Source organism: Cryptomeria japonica, chromosome 1 (genome assembly GCF_030272615.1).
Source record: "Cryptomeria japonica chromosome 1, Sugi_1.0, whole genome shotgun sequence".
NCBI classification, from domain to species: Eukaryota; Viridiplantae; Streptophyta; class Pinopsida; order Cupressales; family Cupressaceae; genus Cryptomeria; species Cryptomeria japonica.
Genome location: NC_081405.1, coordinates 152,742,711 through 152,756,869, shown reverse-complemented (window position 1 = coordinate 152,756,869; position 14,159 = coordinate 152,742,711). Strand labels below are relative to the sequence as shown.

The 14,159-nt window shown below is 35.8% G+C and overlaps 1 protein-coding gene across 1 annotated transcript in view; it reads right to left on the bottom strand.

Annotated features, from left to right (window-relative positions):
• Window positions 1-14,159, bottom strand: part of LOC131079724 (purple acid phosphatase 2) — a 62,699-nt gene that overhangs the window by 31,709 nt on the left and 16,831 nt on the right. Inside the window, exon 4 of the mRNA XM_059216071.1 lies at window positions 863-1,086. Coding sequence (XP_059072054.1) covers window positions 863-1,086 — 224 coding nt within the window. The remainder of the gene's footprint in view (window positions 1-862; window positions 1,087-14,159) is intronic.

Below are 14,159 nucleotides of genomic sequence, written 5' to 3'. Positions count from 1 at the left end.
AGGCAGATTGGTAGTTCCACAGCATTCATTTGGGTGACCTTTTGATTTTTGCATCTACATTCTTTGAACAATTCCAATGGTTCTAATAAGATTCTAGGAAGTAAAGATTTGTCCTTGTTGAAGAAAAAGACTATTCTCTTCAATTCTTCTTCCTCCATTCCTTTTGCAATTGGACATTGTCTCGATCTTGGATTAAATTTAGAATCTCATTGATCTGTCCTTTATGTGGATGGTCATTCCTTTGAGAAAAATGTTTCTTGAAGAAGTATGCTTACATACTCCATTGCATAATCTGTGATCATTATTATGTGTCCATCAAGGTGGTTGATTTGGCAGTGCCCATTGAAATGTTTGTCTTGGACAAAATTAATAGAAAAAAACTGTCTTTGAACATGAGCTGGTAAAGCTCACAAAATAAAGCAAGGGCATCGAATTCCCTTGTAAACCATCAGGAGTGAAAGAGGAGGACCACATCATCAACAAAAACATATACAGTAGTCAAAGCATGATGTAATAAACAACTATCATCTACATTAGTATGATCCAAAGAAAATCTTCAAGCTCAACTATGTAGTTACCTAAGAGACTTGACAATAGAGGTCAGTTTTGGAAAATCTCACAAAAATAAGAAGGGCTTGAATTTGCCTCTTTAAATCATCAGAAGAGCAAAAGAGGACCACATCATCAACAAAAATAGATATAGCAGTCAAAGTCAAAACATTATGTAATAAACAACCATCATCTACATGAGTATGATACCTAAGAAAACAATCAAGCTCATCCATGTAGATTACTCTTAGCTAAGATATCCGAGCCAACTCAAATGATAATGCCAGTTCTTTATAGAGATGTATATACTTACAATTTCAGGAGCAAAATCAATATCGTGATTTCCTGCTGTCCATATCCAAGGTTGGTAAGCTGCACTTTTTTCAATAAATTGTCCCCAACTGTCCCATCTCCTATTGTCATGCAATGGATAGTTATCTGCATAAGAAAGATCTCCCACGTACAAAACTGCCTGTCCATTTGTCTTTAAATAATGCTGAAAGGTCCTATTTGAGTCAAATGTTTGACCAAGATCTCCTGCATATACAACAACTCTTATAACAGCCAAACCAAAAAGTAAAATTAGTGTTATATCTTATTTCAAAGCAAAGACTTAATTAGCCTTCCAAGTTAGAATTTGATTGTTACTAATTGTATTTTCTTGCATACGAATAAGTTTCTATCTCATGATGAGAAAGCAATTAACTAAAGTTTCATAGCAATTCTTGCTAACCTTATTATCAAAAAAACTCTATAATTAGAAGACCTTCAAAATCCCAGCAAAAATATTATGACAAGTCTAAAACTAAGGAATCAGGACCTTGGAGGATGGTTACTACAACAATAAATCCAAAAACTTCAAATAGGTTATTATAACCAAGTTATAACCAAAAAAAGGATTGGACTAAATAATAATTAGACAATGATCTTTGGAATAGAAATCAATCTGCTAGAAAAAATGAGGGATTTGGTAATATTTTGTCCAGACTCCAGAGTTCAGAGTAGCATTACAGAGTTCAATAATCACAAATATATATTTTGAAAGCCAATGAGAATGGTATCATTAAAAAAGAAAATTGGTGAAAGAGCATGTCTCTGAATTGTAGCATATAAAACAATACAATCAAGCTATGATACTACACTTAAATATGAAGCCAACAAATAAAATAGATCCTACAGTTTAATATTTGTAAGGCCAAAGAAAAATAAACTTGAATTTCAATTTTTTTACCAAAGATCAATTTCCAAGGCATCCTCCTTTTCCTTCCTCTTCTAAGATGTTTATTTTATCTTAATAAATTGTCAATACAGAAAAATTTAAACGGAAGGCACGATTCCAGAGTCAGTATTTATTAAAAAAATATGATGAGACAGCAACAAATATAACTTATGAAGCATTTTCATGCTTATGACCCAGTGACAATCACTTAGTTGAACTTGGTGCATGCTATAGATTCCTATATCTAATTTACTCTTCTCCTATTTCAAAGGCACATAATACAGACCAACTCATATGAGAAGTAAAGAACCCGTTCTCTACAAACGAAAAACATTGCACACAGATCTGAGTTATGAGAATGCTTTCATTATTGTTAGATGCAACATACAAGGTTTCTAAATATGGTCAGGCCATTGTACGAGCAGAAACTCACATTCACATTATATATGTCATATTATCATAGGTGCGACAGTTTATATGAACAGAAGTACATTGTAATTGTCTATACATAACAATAGCCTAATACTAATAACAAAGATTTAAAAGGGTCTCCATACTACATTTCAATATTTAATTTCATCTTTCATCAATAAAGGCATGGTGGTGTGGTATGTAAATGATAATATTGTTGTTGCAACCAAGGTACAAACCCCCATTGGGTCATTGAGCTCTTGAATTTGAACAGCAATAATGCCATGGAAAGAGGTCCCTTGAATGTGACCTCCCTAGCTCAAGCCAAGCTAAAAATTCCAAGATTAACTAACCAGTGTGTGTGCATGCGCGTGCAGTGTGTGCATGTGTGCGTGTGTGTTCTATTTCTTTGAAAAACAAATACAAAGCATATGCACTGAATCAGCTCATATTACCATTCAAAACTAATGGTATTGCATTCCATTCTAGTATTTAATGAAAAGAAATTTATGCATTATGATGCTAAATCTACTTGTCGAACAGCATGGATCGTACAAAAATACACAAGGTTCTCAAGTTCTCTATAAAAATACTTCCTAGGAAACTATTAGAGATGCACAAATATTTTTAATTCAATGATTTTTTCACTTTTCTTTATCGTTGTTAAGAATTACCACTGCACAAAACAATTTTTTTGATAGAATATTAAATCTATAATAAGATTTCAAACATCCTGAGTTCCAAACCTTTCTTTACTGCACCCTAAACCTAAAACATCTCACTATTTTGTGGCCATCCTTCAATTCAATTCTCATAAAGTTCATAAAGAAAATCTATTGTGATTTGTGGTATGTTCTTTGTTAAGGTTGGGTACCATCGGCTTTGAAAATTATTAAGTTATACTATACTAGGATATGTCATTATTTTTTAACAATGGAACATTGGAATAGATATGATAATTTTGATTCAAGGTTAGTCTTTTAGTTTAGAAGCTATGAGCAATTTAAGGTTTGTTGTCTTTTGGTTTGCATGAATTGTGATATTAAAGGGTGGGGGTGAGGAGAACCTTAAAGAAAATACTCATCATTCTATTTTTTATTTAAATATGGAGCTTACCCCTAGGGAAGTTGTAATGTCCCCTAATCGGATTTGGTCTAATTTAACCATAATCAATCTATTTTCAAAATACTAATGACTTAAACTAACTTGATTAAGAATCAAATCTATCTTACACGAATCAAATCTATGATATTTGATCTTTCTTTAGTCTATCAAGTACTGGCTAACTTACCATATTAAATAACCAATCTTATTCTGATTCATATAAATCCTTTACGCATCTATTAATTATTATTTGTATAAATTATTGCATGATATAAAGTAATTTCTAAAGTATTATGTAGCCTTAACTATTTTATTAATATCTATTATTATCGATATCTATATTTACACATCATTATATTACTCTTATTCTGATTTGAATATATATATGAACTAAATAGTATTATCAATTATTTATGGATTACTAGTATCCTTTTATATTATTACTATACAACTAAATAGTATTACCAATTATTTATGGATTTACTAGTATCCTTTTATATTATTACTGTACTATTACCACATAAACAATCCTAATTAGTAATGTGTTTAGGGGCTGATATTGGCAGACAGATCTGACGCATGTCAGATCTGGTCTGCCACTGACTTGATATCCTTATTAAATATATTGCACTCTATGTTAATATTTTCATTAATATTAACCTCTGCATGGAAACATTATTTCATACAGTAAAAGTATATCCCCACGCATACCATCAAGGTCAATACTATTCTGATGTGTTCTGATCGGTGGTTCCCCATCATATGTATCCCCTTTGTAAATCTGTCTTTGAATTATTTATTCTCTTTATAATTTATAGACACATTGGCTGATGTATGTACGTTAGAGCCTCCTCTCCCATACCATAAATAAGAGTACAGAATTTATTTACATATTAAGTTTGGTTATTTATGGTTTGATTAAATTGTAAGAATTCGTTGCAGATTTTTGTTTTGGGAATTGAGTCATGATTGGGTTGCCCAGCCAACCCATGCTAAGCCCTCTTGGCCTACTTACATGGCGTGGGTCTTATTCTTCTGATCATACTCTTACCCTTATAAGTTATTAAAGTGGAAACGGTATGGTTAGCATAGTGGAGCAATCAGTTCCACCAATCTAAGCCCAGGAGCGAATCTCAGCCCTCCTGGCTTATTGCAGACTTTGTCATCAATAAGTGGTCTACTAAGACGGTGAACCTTAACCCTCTTACCTATCTACCATCCTTCCTTCCAAATTTACAGATTATTACATTTGTTCAGATGTTATTTATACGATAATTTCACCAATTGCTGTATTGCAATTTATTAATTATTTATTCCAGTGTTCATTATATTGCTGGAGACTATTGTGTATTTTAACAGGTTGTATTAACAGTGTGCCAGAAGTATTTATTAACAGATCATAATTTCATTATAATTGTATGTCATATATGATTGTCTACCAGGTATCCAGAATGTGAATCTAATTGAATCATATACCGAGTTCTGTTACCACTGTTTGTGGCATTATTATTATTATGCGTACCATTAGATTTAGTCATGCTGGGGTATTCTGTATTGCCCTTCTTCGGAATTATTCCAGACTCCTTTTGCTGGTGACTCTCCCCCTTTTCCTACCTTTTTCCCCCCTTGATTGACTGAGTTCGAACTCATTTAAGTATTATGCACAATGGAAAGGGTGGCATTCTAAGAGACATGTCCCTTCTTAATTATGCCTTTCCATAAACAAGTCACATCTATTCGTAGCAACCAGTTTTGTCTCATCATATTCGTTGTTTAGTATTAATCACCCCAATCGCTATCTTAACAGCAGATTATCTTATGATTTGATCAATATGGGAAATTATTAGTCAACCCTAATATTTAGATATCTTGAATGTATGCAATCGTACTCACTCCTTATTACTTTTCTTGAATATAGATCGGTGTATGATGCTCATCGCTCCTTCCCATTATCGATATCCTTGAGTCTACATATGGTGTTTGATGATATAAAGAAGGATACATAATTAAAGATATTAATGAATTATAATAGGAGTTTATAACAATAAATGAGGATTATAATTAAATAAAATAAAACAAGTGTCTTATCACCAGTTATCGTGGATGTTGTCCATGTCTTATGTCTTAATTATTATATGTGTCTTATTCGAATTACTAATTTATTAATCTTAATTAATATCATTAATGTTTATTTCCTCATATCTTTGATGACCGCTGCCTTATTCCATTATAATTGTTTGGTAGTTATTATATAAATAATAATAAATAATAATCATAACAAATAATAATAAACATTAATAATTATATATTAGAGGAAAATCGTGAAGTCTCATAAATGAGACGATTTTCCAATATTATTAAATATTAATTAATAAATGTTTTAATTATCGTATTTATTTAATCCAATGTCCAAGGAGGGGTTATGACAGAAGTAAAGGAAATGGTAAGAAAACAAATGGACACCGAGTAGCAAGATGTGGTTTTGGTGCCCACCAATAATGGCAATTGTTTCCATAACCGATACCTCAATAAAGCAAGCATAAGAAATAGTGCCAGTCATCACAAAGATTGATTGATTATTCACCAAATACAACCTTCACAATCCTATAAACCTCATAGCCAAGCTGATGCAGAGCCAGGCAACAAACTAGGTGATAACCTTATCTCACCCACAACTACTATGTCCAAATCAAGTTGTTTTGTTTGTTCAAGGTGTCAAACAACACACCTACCAAGTTCTCAACTCACACAACAATTTGTGTGACCGGATCCATAAAGGATTAGTGTCTTCCAATACCGATGGGATGAAAACACTCTAACCTTGTGTGAATGGTAGACAATCTTCCGATACTGGTGGGATGGAAACCTATTGGATTTTGTCTATTGGTGGTCCAACCAACACAAAACATCCATAAGATCTGACTGTCAAATGTGTTAGGGGATACTTGTGTCACAACTATCCTATTTGTCTAGTAGCCCTACCAGTTGAGTTCTCCACACACAACTTAATAAACTTTCAAAGGACAAGACAAGCTAAGGGCAGATTTAGATACCCTTTATCAAGTTACACAATTCCCCAAAAGATTAGACACTAACCCCAAGTTTGAAAGATCTATATCCTTACTGTCCTTCCAGACCTAATTAAGCCAATTAGGCCTAATTTACAAAGCAAGTACCCCTTGTATTGGTCCCTCGACTAAACCAACTCTTCTGCAAGGTGGGGTAAGGTGTCAAACCACCAAATCCAAGGTTTCAAGACTTGATCCCATCTCCTTTGTCTACTACAAGTGATTTTCACTTCTATAGTTCAAGCGGTCACATAGAGATGCCCGCCTAGGGTCAATTCAATCGCTTCGGGCTTGGAGCTTCCCTGCAAACCAACACCAAAATCTTATGGTACAATGGCCCCTCTAACATTTTCCCACAGGTTGTTTGGTCCTCTGGTGAAAATGTTAGACTAAGGGCATCTTTTCAGTGAAACCCTTGGTGCTGGCAGGGTTTGTGACCAGTCTGGGTAGGTTTTGATGGATCTCTACAACCCGATTGTTACAAGACCTCAAACTTGATTCAAATGAAAGGTGAGAGACTTCCCTAACTCATCCAATTGGTTTCAAGCATCCACCAATCTGTACCGGTTAGAAAAGAACATCAAATATGCAAAATTTCAGGAAACTCCAAATATATTGTATTGTTCCAAACTCCAAAACATCACCAACTTCAACAACTTCAACAACAACAACCCTAGAAACGATCCAAATGGGCCTAATATAGCCTCCCTAACGGTTTCTAACCACTTTTCAAACTTTGGAACCGTTGAAGGATTAGTTACCCTTTTTTACAACATTTTGTAATGACAACAAAAGTTGTCAACTTGCAACTTTTCAAATTTGGCAACTCCAAGGTGTATTCGGCCTATTCCAAGGATTGGTCTGATGTTTCTAAGACCAATATTTATTGCCTGACTCATGCCTAGACTCCTACTAATCCACATGGTCATTTGTCCATGGTGGCTTATAAAATGCAACCATGACAATGCCTTACATCAATTGGGTCTTATTGACTCACAAACCTATCGACCTACTACATATGATCATTTTCACCTCATGGGTGATATTAGACTCTTTAGGCTTCATTTGTGTCTTTGGGTGCTCCTGCACCACAAGCACTTCTTTTCATTGTGAGTTAGTTCAAATATGACTACCTGTGAATAACTAGAGCAATTAATAGCAAGCTAGATCTTGTGAATCCCATACCTTATAAGGCAAGTTGGCCCAAATAATGCTTGGGAGAATAATTTGAACACATTGAGTGTACCATAGTTCTCCCTCTGCCCACTCATGGGTAGAGTTTTTTTTGTTGGCAAGCAATCAACAAGGTTCAACCCTTCTGATTATTGAGCCTATATATAGTAGGGACCCTACTATCTAGATCTTATATGGGGGTTAACATTCAACAATGGATAACACCCCACTACATTTGAGAAAGATTCAGCCTTGCTCGCTTGCTTTATCCATGGTAGGCACTCAATCAACATCAATCATGAGTTGGTGCATGCACTATCCCATTGGAAAACAAACCTTGCCCAATCGCTACTTAGTTTCAACCGATTCATTCAAGGTTGGTGAGGAACCAATCCCTGTCAGATACAGTTTTTGCCAATATTGGTATCAATCAACAGCCACCCCCTGCACCTCCCACCCATTCTATAACAAGGAAAGGGTCCATGAGACCTACTATGGATAGATAGGCACCCAAGTGGGTAGTGGGTTCAAAGCATGTTATCCTCTTTGAAATAATTATTTCAAGAGTTATAAGGTCTTATTGTAATTTGTAAAATGTATTTATGTAGTTAATGGTTAGTTAGGTCATACATCTTCTAAAGAATTCTAAGAAAAAAAATTATGGTGATGCACCCTTATAAAATCTGTTTAAATATAAAGAAGAAAATTGTTGCCTAAGCTATTCAATAAAGATAGTTTTCGTGGCTATTTCTAACATTTTGATACAGAGAGAATGGATTTAAAGTGATGAACATTTACAATGCACTTCATAGTCAATAGTGGGTATCAATTTCAAGCTTTTGACAATGTTAAAAAATGTAATTTGATTGGTAGTTCCATGGGATGCAGACTTCCTAAGATGAACATTCACTCGTGTGTAGGATAATTAGAAAGTATACAAGTGGTAGGTTGTCCAAGTTGTATTTTGTCCAAGCTAGCCCTTCAACTATTGATCCCTTAAAATTTCAAGCATGGTCAAACAGTCTTTCCAAACACTCATAAGGTTTTACAATTATTCATTCTTTTACTTTCTATTTCATTGTCCCAATTGGATACTGTGCTGCCAAATCTTTCCAAAGTTGTTTGAAAAAATGCACTATGCATTCGCATTAGTAACTTCTATGACACTATATCTGTGCAAAGGTCTTCTAGACAAATCTCTCCACTTGTGTTGCATAAACAGCTGACGGGATCTGCACCAGATATTTGAAAAGGTGAGGTCACCACTCAAACCCACAAAATTCTAATTAGTTATCATCCAGCCTACAAACTCAGCTATACGTGCATGCATGCACAACATATTATAGTTGTGCCATTTGGTTCCAATATAAGTAGAAAAAAGAATGTGCCAACTGTTTAAGTTGTTCACTGTCTGCTAGCTCTAGATTCTATATGTACAATTGATTGCTACAAATGATACAAGAATTTTGCTTGAGTCTGAAATTTCTGGGAAAAATTACAGACATCATCTTATGAGGGCCAACAAACTTCTCAAAGTTAACTTTTTTGACCACTTAATAATACCTAAACTTTTCAAAGTGTCAGAGGAAGGTAGTATTTTTCTCACATATTTGCAGAAGCTTTGCAAATTATTGCCAGTGAAGATAAAAACAGAATCAATCTTATTTTACAGGATAACTGTGTAGAATGTTCTGTGTGACTATGGAAGATAATTCAACCAGACCTGATTGCTTGACGCCCAAGAACCCATTTCAGTATGTTGTCGGGTTCTTCCCTGCAGGCATGGGTTCTGGTCCTGGCTTGGCCTGGGTACTGCCTGGGCACCCGGGCAGTACCCGGGTGAATCCAGGGATGTACCTGCATCCCAGGCCACCCAAAAAACATTAGGTTCTATGCAATGATGGGATTTTGTGCATCTGATTTGGCTGTCATGGAAAGGTCATTGTGTACTTGATGCTACATAATTATATTTTGAGACGTGTTCCATAAATAAAATATGGTGTTAATTGTTTTTGTTAGAAGTCACAAGATGAAGACTTGCTTTAAGCATAGACCAGGGAATCCAATCTCCAAGCTAAAATGAAAACAGTTTCCTTATGGTTTTTATTTCTTTTTATAAAGTCTTAAAAGTTGAAAAATGAGGGTCCTTAACCAAAGGGTTCTTATTGTCAAGAAGAATAGGGCACTGCTAAAGAGAAAGTGGTTTATTAAGAAATTATTACAGTATTAATTTCAGAATTTAATATCTGAAAATTCAACAGCTACTAGGGAACTCCATCATGGGAATATGGACTTTGTCCCTGTCCCCATTCTTACAATTTCTGATGACTACATTTATATTATATAACCACATTAGTAGATAATTTCATGTAAAAAATGGAATCCAGTATGGATCATTGGTGTTGGCAGGTGCAAAGGCTAGGAAAATTTGTTGTTTTGTCTTTTACTGATTATGACTGAAAGAATCTTACAATGTTATATGAAACAGCTTTCACTCCCTGCTGCTTTTATAATTTGCACTTAGTAAAGGTTCCCTTACAAGGCCTTGTTTGACCAAAGAAACGGGAATCGCCATGAATCGCCTGAACTCGGCGAGTCCGAGTCCAAGCCATGCTTGGCGAGTCTTTGGGACTCGGACTCGGACTCGGACTCGTCTGAGTCTGGCGAGCAGACTCGCCAAGTTGGCGAGTTTGGCTCAAACTCGCCAAACTCGGCAAGTCCTGCTCAAACTCGCCAAACTCGGCAAGTCCTGAGCCCCAAACTTGGCCGGCATGTAGCTTCATAAAAGACCAAAAAAAAATTAGTTTTCAATGCTTTTTCAAATCCGTTTTTTTTTGTTAATTATCTCCTATCCCTAAAAGTGACCTTCATTTCATTCACTTGCAAAAATAGGAGTAAAGTGAATTGGGAAGAAAAACAAGGGTGCGTAGAAGAAAAACCAGCAAGGAGGAAGCTCAAGTTTTCTTCAATTTGTCACATTGGAGCTGCATTGTGTTTGGATTTGGTGCATCAAGAGTTGGATAGGAAGAGTTTGCAGCTCATTTCAAGCTTGTTGTAAGAGGTAAGATTGTTTTTTTGAAGATTATTTTGTTTCTTGTATGGAAAAATTCCATTTTCTATTCATTTATTTTGAAAGTTTTACATTTTCTTCCAAAATCTTTTGTATGTTTGTATGTAGCATGTAGTATGTAATTGTAGTGTTGTACTATGTAGGGTTGTATGTAGGGTTTGTAAATTTCTTTTTTTTAAAAGTAGGGTTTGACAAACCCTACTTTAGTTTTTTTTAATGTATGAATTTAATTTAATTTTGTATTTGTAATGTTTTATTGCAGCAAACTTCACTTTATTATTTGCCTCAACTTCAAGTTTCACAAAACTATCCTAAAATGTCTACTTCAGCTTCTAGACCCTCCATTAGAAAGGACCCTGCTTGGAAATATCATGAGGATTTTCCAGGGCAAGGAAAGGGGCAAACAAAATGTACATTTTGCAAAACAATATTCCATGGAGGTATATATAGACTCAAATACCATATTGCTGGTGTGCGTGGACATGATGTTGAACCATGCCTAAAAGCACTCCTTGAGGCTGTACGTGAATGTTATGTAATGGTTGAGGAAATTGAAAGCAAAAAGAAACAAAAGGAGGATTGAGCGGCAATTGGGAGAGAGGCAAATTTAGGAAGAGGGACACAGTTAGGTTGTGTTGGAGGCCCTTCTTCCTTACCTTTATATCATCCCACTCAGTTTGCTACTGCTGGTGCTTCCGCTTCTACTTCTATAAGTGGCAGTGCCACCGCCACTTCTCATGCTCCTAGCACTAGTAGTTGTAGTGGGAGTGTTAGCATTGGACCTAGGATTCGTAAATCTAGGTTGGATTCCTTCTTTGTGCCTCACACTACTCCTGGGTCCCAACAGTCGCTTGAGGGCATGGGTTGGAACAAGGAGGTCCATGATGCTGCTAAAAGGGCAGTTGGCAGGTTTTGGACCTACAGCAGTATTCCATTCTTTGTAGCCAGGTGAATGTTTTATAACTTTTATGTTTGATTGTTTTAATTTTTATACTTAACTTATCTCATTGAATTTTTATACTTAACTTATCTTATTGAGTTTATTTGCAATAGGTCTCCTTATTGGCAAGAAATGGTTGATGCCCTTACCATATGCGGAGTGGGGTTCAAAGCCCCTAGTGAGAGTGATTTGAGGGGACCCATTTTGTCTCAAATGGTGGATGATGTGAAGAAAGATTTAGATGAACAACGTCAGATATGGAGCACTAAAGGTTGCACCATCATGACTGAAGGTTGGACGGATAGGAGAAATAGAAGTCTCCTTAATTTTCTTGTTTCTTCCTGTTGACGTGTATTTTGTACACGATCATACACAGAATAAAATACCATTAGGCATCTTATCCTCTCTTGAGAAAATAGTCTCTAACTGCTGAAGATCTGCAAAAAAGGATCAGTTAGATAGACTCCAAGGTTCTTTTAGTGGGGTCTCCACGTGTGGACAAGCTTTTAGTGGTATGATGTGATTTGCTGTTTCCTCCAAGGCGTCTTACGGATTCCAAAGGCTCGAAGATTTCACTAAACTAAAAGGAACTTTCAAAAAAAAGGAAAAAGATAGGGCTTAAGAGGTCTAATCTAGCCTAACCCTATGAACGACTTAGCATGAATGAGATTTGGCAAGACTCAACCAACTCCAATTTTGCCATAAGATAACAACTTAATTGAAATTAGTGCGATCTTCTAAGGTAATAATGGTATTCAATGCATCAAAGACCAAGGACACTACTACGAAGGTACATATCCTAGGTGCGAAAATGCTTGAAGGTTAAGGACTCAAAATGTTTTCCAGTCGACCACGCAAGGCGTTCCTACAATCAGCAAGAAGCTAGTGGTTTGGATTGCGAATCCTACCAAATATCAAACCTCACACTTAGCCTTTCAAATTAACAAACTACTTTGATTGAGCATGATTCAAGTACATCCAACAACCATGAAGATAACTTATGAAATTTGCAACAAAACACCATAACTTCAATATTTTATTGATTTCCAAGTCATCATATACAACAATTGCTTGAATTTCTCTCTTCAAGACTCAATCTTGCTACAAAATAAAAATTGCTTACAATTCTAATCTCTCTATTTCACTCTTAACTCTATTCTCTATTAACTGACTCCAAATAAAATGAAAAATGGGGGTATAAATAGCATCCCCAATTACAATGAAAGGTCCAGATTGAAAGTAAATCAATGGACAAGATCATGACACCTAAACCCTAATTAGGGTTTGTTACAAATGACCTCCTTTTTACTGAACAATATTAAATACATAGCCAAATATTAAATTTGGCACAAAAATCTAGGAGGTATCAACCAATGAGAAATAAGATGTCATGTCATCTGTAACAACCTTTCATCTAGAATCTTATTCCCTTTCCAATTTTCCTTCTTAGCATATGCAATGAATTTTGTCACGATTCCTTCGATTTCTGTGATTGGAATCTCGGGAAGATTCTTGATACTCTCTTCTAAGTGGATAACCTGATCAAATGCATCTAGAAGAGCTGTGTCCCAAGTAGGTTCAAGTTCCTTTGTTCTATCAATCAGGAGCATGGTGGCATACATTTGATCATACTGCTCATCTGTAACATCTGCGTCCTTGCGAAAGATGATCTTGATTCTATCCTCAAATTCTTGTAAATCCACATCTGTCTCGACCTCGATCCCTCTGCCAAGAATGGTACGAAGTACCTCAAATACTCTGTCCTGGATCGGATTGATCACCTCCTCAACTTGACCACATCTAACACTGATGTCCTCAAAGAGAACACTCTTTATATGGAGTAAGGTTGACCACTGAAACAAACTGTGAGAATCACCTTCTAAGATCCTCTCTTGTGCTAAAATTCTTCTAGATGTATGTCTTATAACTTTCAAGACAGGGATGACAACGTCCTTGGTATGGGCAAATGCAGCTACTGTTGCCATCAATCTGTGGATTATCTCAAGAACTTGGATAGCCTGGTGGGTGATCTTCGACATCCTTGTAATAAACTCAATGGCCACCGTGTGAGATCTATCCATCCAATTACATGTACGCTGGACCATATTCCTGAATCTTTCTGCTTCATTGATTGATTGAAGGGGCAATGCCTGCAATGGTGATCTAACTGGATCCTGACGTCCCAAAGGTTCATTGATGTGACTGAAATATGTCCTCCATGCACCGACCTCTTTCTCAAGCTTTCTATTCTTTTCTACTTCCTCTCTAAACTTATCCTTCAATGCCTCAAATGTGTCGGTGGCATCATCTAAAGTCTGCTCTGCTGTGGATGGTCCTAACTCAATAGTCTGTATATGATAGTCCTCTGCTAGGATCTCATCCTCATATTTGTCTGCTGCCGGTGTAGCTATCTGCAGTTTTCTAGATCCAGTCTCATCTCGAATCATCTTGGACATCTTTGTAGCCTTCTTCTTCTCTGTTATCACATGTGAACGTCCAACAAGGCTCTCTAAATCAATTGCACTGTCCTCGTCCTCAACTACGATCACCTTAGTCAATCTTTCCTTCAACCAATCTGGGATATTCGATCTTGTCTCTTGAACTTGAATTTCTTTATGTACTATT